Genomic DNA, 8,960 nt, shown 5'->3' on the forward strand with positions numbered 1-8,960 from the left:
AAGCTCGTGACTGAGTCATCTCTTAGTGTCTGTGGTCTAGAAGCAAAAATGGCTTTGTTAGAGCAAATATTTCTTCCCAAGGGGTCATGCCCAAGTTTGAGACAAAAGACTATTTTATTTAAGTATCAAGGTGAATATTGTAACTAAAGAAATCTTATGGCAATGTGTCCATATAGCAATGATAACAATGTTAGCTGTTATTAGAAACAATATTTGACTAAGAAATGTTAGCTACGTCACCAGGTTACATATATTAAATATTTAAAATTTTCTGTATTTTTTGTTAAAAACCTATCTTTTCAAAGCTCTTGCGGCACCTCAAGATGTAAACCTAGAACAAAAATATTTTGTAGTTTTATTGTAGACATGCTAAGGCAACTTTCGAGTGCTATTAGAAAGTTCCATGAAAGAAAAAAATGTTTTCCTATTCTTTCGTTCCACCCTATTAACCAGCCGTCTGTACGCTGACGGTGACGGACTGGCGGGTAGAGATGGAAAATACCGCTACTTTCTGGTATTAGGTGACGGCGTTCCGTGACTCAGCTGTAATAGGTGACGGTATTATATTATTTTTGTCACCTATTACCTGACAGCAGGAGACTGCTATCCCCTCCCCAGCCCTTCGGTATTATGGGTCCTGTCTGAGTATTTCAGCATTATTTATACAAATACTAAAATAATAATAAATACATTTGATATTTTATCATTAATAAAAATGTAATTTTCAATCTGCTTTCAATCAGCTTTTAATAGGTAAACTAATTTAATACCTTATTCTAACCATAAATTGTGGCCGGTAAAATTGATATTTTACAATCAATATAGTTTTATTTTTCAGTAAAAAGTATCCTTTTATAGTCTCTATACTCTTAAAAATAGTTAGGTAGTTTTAGCGTGATTGGCCGTAAAGACAGACAGGAAGAAACCACTTCATCTTAATAATAGTATAGATCAATATTACAACTACTATGACAAATACCCATGAATACGGTGACAGAAAAGGGTAACAGCGAGACAGCGTCCTAATACCTCACCGCGATATTCGACGACGGCAGACGGAGACGGTTACAGAAATATTAGGGATATTGCCGTAACGTATTACCTTTGTCACGAATACCTGGTGGTAATAGGGTGACTTATCCTAATACGATATATAACGCCCATCTCTACTGGCGGGACGATCGCAGCGCGGCTGCGGTGCTGGTGCCTGCGGGGCGCTTGAGTACTAAGCTGGAAGCAGAGAGTAGCCTAGAAGCTGTCTGCTAGTTTATTAGTAGTTCCTAGTGTTCCTAGTGTTTGTGTCCGGTCCGTCATGAGCACAGTAGCTAATGCGTGATCGCAGCTTGTATCATACCAAAGTGTTTCAGCTAATTGCATAGTTGCGATATTTTTGTCAAGTGTGAGTTGTTTGTGATATTTGGTATACCGTTGGTGTTGGAAAATGGATCGTTTCTTAGTTAAAAAGAGAAGAATAAGTTATCAAGAGGAACAAGATGTTGAGGAACAGTCTGGTTTGTCTCCGTCTCATAACCTAATGCCAGTTGATGAACCTGCAGAGGATCAACAATCGACCTCGACATCGGTTGATAATGTAAATAGTTCTTCTCACGACATTGGTTATTATTTACAAAACATTTCAAGTTCAAATGATCACTCAAAGTATATTATTTTAACTCAACACTGGACACCCGAAAAAACCTACCAATTCCCTACGTCTTCTCACATCAAAAGAGGACGTGAGGAGCTAAGGCGAGTGAATCATGGGCACTTCGAAAAATACCCCTGGTTGGTATTTTCCGAATTCAAACAAGGGCTATTTTGTAAATATTGTGCCGTTTTTTGCCACGGAAAGAAAGCTGGCGGTCAAAATACAGTGCCTTTGAGAAAGTTAGTATCCGAACCATTGAATAAATACGCAAAACTTTCTGGAAAAGATGGCGACCTTGAGTCTCATAACTCTAATGAGTATCACAAGAAAGCTGAACTTGATTCGAAAAACTATATAAAAATCTTCGAAAATCCTGACCTTAAAATAGTAAATAGGTTGGATCAAAACAGAAAAGAACAGGTGGCACAAAACCGTTTAAGACTGGTGCCGATAATCAAAACTATATTGTTACATGGCAAGCAAAACATTCCACTGAGGGGACATCGTGATGATGGAAATTTGATGGAAAGTGCAGACAATCCCGTGGAGAATGATGGTAATTTTAGAACACTGTTACGGTTCAGAATTGACAGTGGTGACACTCAACTTGCAGAACACTTGAAATCCAGTGGTGCCAATGCTACGTACATAAGCAAAACTACGGCCAATGATTTGATTAACTGTTGCGGCGAGGAAATTTTAGATGAAATAAAACAAAGAGTTTCAAAGGTAAAGTTTTATTCAATTTTGTTTGACGAAACGACTGATGCATCTCATACTTCCCAGCTAAGCCTCTCTCTGCGTTATGTATATCAAGATGTCATAAGAGAAGATTTTGTTGGCTTTATTGATCTTCATAAAGCCAACTACTCTCATGTTGATGTTGATCCCGAAGTGGAACCTGTTATAACAGGGGAAATCCTAGGTCAGACGGTGGTGAATTTTATGATATTTTTGGGGTTAAAAACGAATAATTGTGTTGGAATAAGTTGTGATGGCTGTTCCGTCAACATGTCTGAAATGCGGGGTGCGGTTACAGAGATACAAAAGGTGGCGACCAATAGCATTATGTGTGGGTGTAAAAACCATGCATTGAACTTAAGCATATCCAAATGTAATAAGGTCCAACACGTAAGAAATGCTCTAGGAACCATCAAAGAAGTAACAAGCTTTTTCAACTCATCAGGAAAAAGAAATTCAGTTTTGAAAAAGGTGTTGGGACATCAGATGAGAGGCTATTGTGAGACGCGTTGGGTAGAGCGTCACGAGGCTGTTTTAGAATTCACAGAAGACATGCCTAAAATTGCGGAAGCTCTCAAATGCATATCACAGTGGAGGGACAGCACAACGTCAAGTAAAGCCCGCGCTCTGTTGTGCTCAATTTCAACTTGTGATTTTATCATCACAATGCATTGCCTGAGTGACACAGCAGATGTTACATGTGGTCTTAGTAAATATCTACAAACAGAAGCTATAGATGTATGCTCAGCCAAAAGTAAAATTGACAATATGATGAAAACCATTCAGAATAAAAGAGACAAGACCAACGAATTCTTCCTTTTAATTTTCAGTAGTGCTGAAAAAACCATGGACGCGATGGATGTACAAATGCGTGTCCCCAGAATTGTACGGAAGCAAGTTAATAGGCCCAACTACACACTATTAACAGGTGACAACCAACGATCACAAGTTTCAAAGTATTGGGAAACTGCTGTTTACATACCGATTCTAGACAATCTCATAACTGATTTGACAAGCAGATTTTCAGACGAGTCTTTGGATTGCTACAAGCTAAACATTTTAGTTCCATCAACGTTAGATTCCGTGTCAAATGTGAAATCCAGCTTTGAAAGTATTTGTGATAAATACTCTTCTGTATTGTCAATTAAAAAGGAAACAATGCTAATGAAGATTTTGAATGAGATTTGCTCCCTAAAGAACATGGTTAACTACAACGTCTTCAAAGAAATCAGTACCCCTATGACGTGTTTTCAAAATCTTGATGAGCACAACTACCCTATTTTGAAGTCTTTGGTGCAGATCCTGCTTACTTTACCAATATCAATAGGTGAGTAAAACATTGGCATTATAAATAAATTAGAGATATATAGGTTATATTTACCTTAATCGTCGATACAGTTCTTCAGTTTACATTTGTGCTATGTATACATCGACGCTGTCAAGCCAAAACGGCATAAACGACATTAACTTGATTTTTCAGGAAACACAAAAAACTGATTATTTTTATTTTTACCAATTCTGCTTATCTGCACAGTGATTCAAAAAAATTGGTGATTTTTTTTTCAAATTTTAATATATTGTGAACATTAATGTGGCTGAAAATACTGTCTGAAATAAATTAAAAACTATAAAATGGCGCTTATGTCCAATCAAGATATAACATTGGTGAATATGCCAAACTTACCTCTGGCATTTGTGTCGATCGCATCGTTGTAAGGTTAGTCAATATGGCGCTTAAAAGGGATATATGCCATTACTGAAAAAAGAAACGAAAATCAAAAATTGTCGTTTATGCCAACAAGAAAAATGACGAAATTAAGAAGATTTTTGATAGGGTTTATTTTTTATTAATCAAAAATACATTCTAAGTTAAAAACAAAACCTTAAATTCTTTAAACATGTTTTGGTGCTAGGATGAAATACTTAAAAGTAAATATGAAATACTTAAAAGTGGATATCTAATAATAAGTAGTGGATTCTAATTCCTAATCACTGTCAATATTTGGTTCAACATCCGTATTGATTTGATTGCTTGTATTTTCCTTATTTTGATCACTAATTATACCGGCACCCAAACCATTATCTGCTGCTAAGTTGAAACATGATGTGAGATCGTGACTAAATATTTCTTCTTCTACTGCAACGTCTGGTGGTTCCTCAAAGATGATACTGTCATTGCTAAAAGCTTCTGCAATGTTGGCATTATAAATGTCATGAACCTCTAAGGGAAATATAGGGGGATTATTGTCAGTCAGTATATCATTTTGTACTGATTCGGTATATGTTTTATTTTCATTTAGTAAGGCCATTATTTTTTTACTTCTGCTATTCATGTGCAACAAAAAAATGACATAAACGCCAAAAATCGATCGCCATTTTTAGCTATATAAAATTGATTTGAACTCTATGCTGTAATACAAAATGAATTGTTCATCACACTAGTCCAAAATTACAATAGAATATTTTTAAATAAACTTTTTATTTGCGCAATTTTTAAATAAGTAACCTGCATAAGAATACCATTGAGGAATGGCACTTGTGTCAACCACGATGTAAATATGTGGTTTTGGCATAAACGCCTCATAGTTTTTAAAGAAATCCAGTGTGTTTACGCTTCAAAAATCAATACAAATTGAAAATATTGCAAAGGTAGATAATACCATGTTACTTATCCATAAAAATTGTAAAAATACATACCTTTACTATTATTACTGGACCGAAATGTACACAATGATAATCTTACGGGCACTGGCGATTATGTCAATCGGTGTTCACGTCGGTGTTCACGTGCGTGACTAGACTGGCGTTTATAAAAATTTTAAACCTATATTACACCTATTTCAATTTTTCTGCGGTTATTCCGCGTTTACTGTCTGGTGCGGAAATTAAAATCCTATTTTTTAGTGCAGCTAACTAAAAAGTGGTCATTTTGGCGTTTATGCCGTTTTGGCTTGGCAGCGTCGACATTTCGAAGTATTAATTATTACTTCATCATCACAGGCTTTTGGCTTTTATTACGTCATATGTTTAGTAAAATTTCTAGAGTTAAAATCACAAGGTTAACAATTTTTGTTTACTAAAATTAATCGATGATGACTTATCCCAAACCAGCAGAGGCGCAACCTATAAAAATTATAAAACTAGCTGACCAATTGTGTCACAAATAATATTTAAACAATTACCATAAAATATTTAAATTTTAGACAAAATAACATTGGAATGGTTATCAATATTCATCCTGTTTGCCCCTTTGGATTTATATGACAAGTAATATGGTAAACTTACCTTTCCGTCAAATCCAAAAACTGTTGCTTTTTGTTGTTACATGTTTCGATGGATGCCGATCATCGTCAGACACAGTATATAACACTCATTAAAGTTAAAATTAAAAACACAAACATTGAAAACATTTAAAAAACGGACGATTAAAATATTTATAATGTAAATGTAGGCCTACAATGATTAACGTACCGTACCGCGGCAAGACTGGCAGACGACTCAAGCGGCAAGACTGGGAGTCGTCTGCCAGTCTTGCCGCGGTACGGTTCGTTAATCATTATTGTAGGCCTACATTATAAATATTTTAATCGTCCGTTTTTTAAATGTTTGCAATGTTTGTGTTTTTAATTTTAACTTTAATGAGTGTTATATACTGTGTCTGAAGATGATGGCCATCCACCGAAACATGTAACAACAAAAAGCAACAATTTTTGGATTTGATGGAAAGGTAAGTTTACCATATTACTTGGAATGGTTATACTGTACTTTTAACTGCATTGCAATATCATAACTACAATGTTTCTTAAAAAGGGTTTCTATTTTAGCAACAGCAGAGAGATCATTTTCTACGCTGAGGCGATTGAAAAGCTGGATGAGGACCAGAATGACCGAAGACCGCCTGACCGGACTGGCTCTCATGAATGTTCACAGGGATATAGAAGTGGACATTGGACATCAATAAAATTATCGATCGGTATTCCAGCAAGAAGAATAGAAAACTGGATTTTGTAATTTAAGGGAAAACAACGTAGTTTTTGTTAAGCCAAAGTATTTTTGTTTTGTTTTATAATTTACTTCTAATGTCAGTAATTAAATCATACTAAACATAATGTTAGTTAATCATTTTGCAACCTTCTTTTATACAGTATATTAATACCTTGTGTCTTATAAAAACGTAATCTTGATATTTGAAAAATATTTTTAAATAATGAAACATAAAAAAAGTGTTTTTTGCTTGTTACATTTTTTAATAGTTCAAATGGAATGACTATAAGCCACTCTTAAAGTATTTAAGTAGGATGAGTTTCCAGTCTAAATGTACCACAGGACTACAGTGTCTACTACCAGTCACTACACGTATCATCCTAAATCATTTCTATCTGCTAGAGTAGAGAGTTGAAAATAGCTGAGTTTATTTGTCAATTTCAAGGTTATTTTTTTGTAAACGCAGTGTGAACAGAGTAAAAAAATGTGTTTTAAAACGTCAATTTTCAAAACTCAAAAAAGGGTATTCCATACCCCCCAAACCCCCCGGTATTGGGCCCATGTTGACAAGGTTACGCCCCCCCTCAAGAAATCTCTGGATCCGCCCCTGATCAACATAAGCAAACTTTTCGTTTATCTTTACTGTCTACGTAATCTTTTATTATCCGAAATAGATACTTTATAGGAACATGATGAAGTTTTAGTCCTTTGTATGATGGCATTGGACGTCCAATATGTAGGCGCTAGACTAGACTTCGGAGGATCATCCCAAAAATCTGCCAAGTGAGTCCACCGGACGTAGGTATTTTTGTATGTATTAGGTATGGATGTTCGATTAAGATCCAATTATCGCCGCTGGCCTTTTGGTGGATATTGAACGTCCATATCATGTTTCTAAGTCTGCTCTGGACGGTTGGCACCGCAACATTTGGTCCAGACTGGACGTTCAAAATGTGTCCTTAGTGTTAAAAACGACGTATGCGGGACGTCCTCAAAGTCCGTGAAGGACGTCTTATGAATGTTCACTAGACATTCGTCTGCTATTAGAAGAGATATTTTATATCCGGTCTGTTATTTTCATACAAAATTTGGATAGTTAAAATAATATTCGAATATTTTTAGTACTCCGTCAATACTCTTTGCATATAATCACAAAAAGTAGGTGCAACTTTTGAATAAATTATATATTTTCTTGATAATTTCAAATATTGTTATATACAGTGCGCTGGAATAAGTGTTACCCCCCCCCCCTTATTAACTTATTTATTTTTAGTACATAAGCAAAACGCTGGGACAGGTCGATTTTTAAAATAATCATAGTATATTATGGTATCAATGTTTCGAACTTTACGCGATCCCTCTTCAGGTGACAGTCATAACTTTGATTTTTTTAAATGGGAAAGTACACATTTAAAAGATTTTGAAATACTGATTACAAAAATGTATAACACTTTAAGCAAACATGCTGCTAAGTACTCGATATACACCAAGAGGGTTTAGTCATATATTGGGGTGTACACAAGTTTTATCAATATTTTATCAAATGGCAGCAGGGAGACTGTAGAGGTGGGCACCATTTTTAAGTGGTTTTCAATATACTTTTATTGAACATTAATAATATTAAAGGAATAGAGAACAAAATAGCTGATGGACTGAAACGCCTGCCTGTAGGTCTATAAATAGTGTTGTTGAATTGAATTATTTTATTTTCCTTGTAGAGGATAAATAACCCGTTATAGCCTTGGAAATATTAAAAGGAAGAAAGGAAAGGAAAGGTCAGGCACTAATTTGAGTAAATTTTTTAATTATCTAAGATTTGTTCTAGATGGATTTAAACAATATGCTAACAGGACTAATGAGCTCACTATGGATAATTATTTGACTATGTGCGCGTATCGGACAGTACTACCTTCCAAGGTTCAAGGTGGAATATTTCGAATGAAAACAGTAGCAAGGCAATATATTTGGTGGCCTGCCATAGATGGAAATATTGAATCGTTTGTGAAATCTTGTGAAGCATGAAAAATACTATTACACCACCGAAGGCACCATTAATTAAATTCTAAGAAGGGGCTCATGTGTTTGATAGAGTTCACATTGATTGTTTAGGACCATATCATGGTAAGAATTATCTGGTTATTTCAGATGCATACTCGAAGGGGCACGAGGTACTCATATTAAATATCAAAGACTGACTCAGAACATACCATTGGTAAACTTCGGGACTGTTTTGCCTTATTTGCTTTGCCAAATAAAATTATTTCAGATAATGGTCCAAAGTTTATTTGAGAGAGGTTTAAACGATTTTGTAAGAATACCATTATTATTAAAAAATTATTATTATAATATTAGCATACTATTATTATTAACTATTATTCATAAAACTTCAGCTCCTTATTACCCGGCAACGAACGGAGCTGCCAAAACGCAGTTAAAACCCTAAAATATGCAATAAACAAAATGTTAACAGGCTTCTAGAACCAGAGTATATCTGAGTTAATTTCAAAATATCTATTTTTTGTATTGGACAACCCCGCATTTAGTAAACAATTCAAGCTCCTGCAGCATATCTCATGTTTTGCGTAAA

The 8,960-nt window shown here is 35.0% G+C and overlaps 1 protein-coding gene across 1 annotated transcript; it reads left to right on the forward strand.

The window, feature by feature from the left end:
• Window positions 1-1,441: 1,441 nt before the first annotated feature.
• Window positions 1,442-6,350, forward strand: LOC126886145 (52 kDa repressor of the inhibitor of the protein kinase-like). The gene is made up of 3 exons (XM_050652992.1): window positions 1,442-2,035; window positions 2,435-3,716; window positions 6,214-6,350. Exons 1-3 carry the CDS (start codon window positions 1,442-1,444, stop codon window positions 6,348-6,350), a joined length of 2,013 nt encoding a protein of 670 aa, XP_050508949.1.
• The last annotated feature ends 2,610 nt before the right edge of the window (window positions 6,351-8,960 follow it).

Source organism: Diabrotica virgifera, chromosome 6, assembly GCF_917563875.1.
Source record: "Diabrotica virgifera virgifera chromosome 6, PGI_DIABVI_V3a".
Lineage (NCBI taxonomy): Eukaryota > Metazoa > Arthropoda > Insecta > Coleoptera > Chrysomelidae > Diabrotica > Diabrotica virgifera.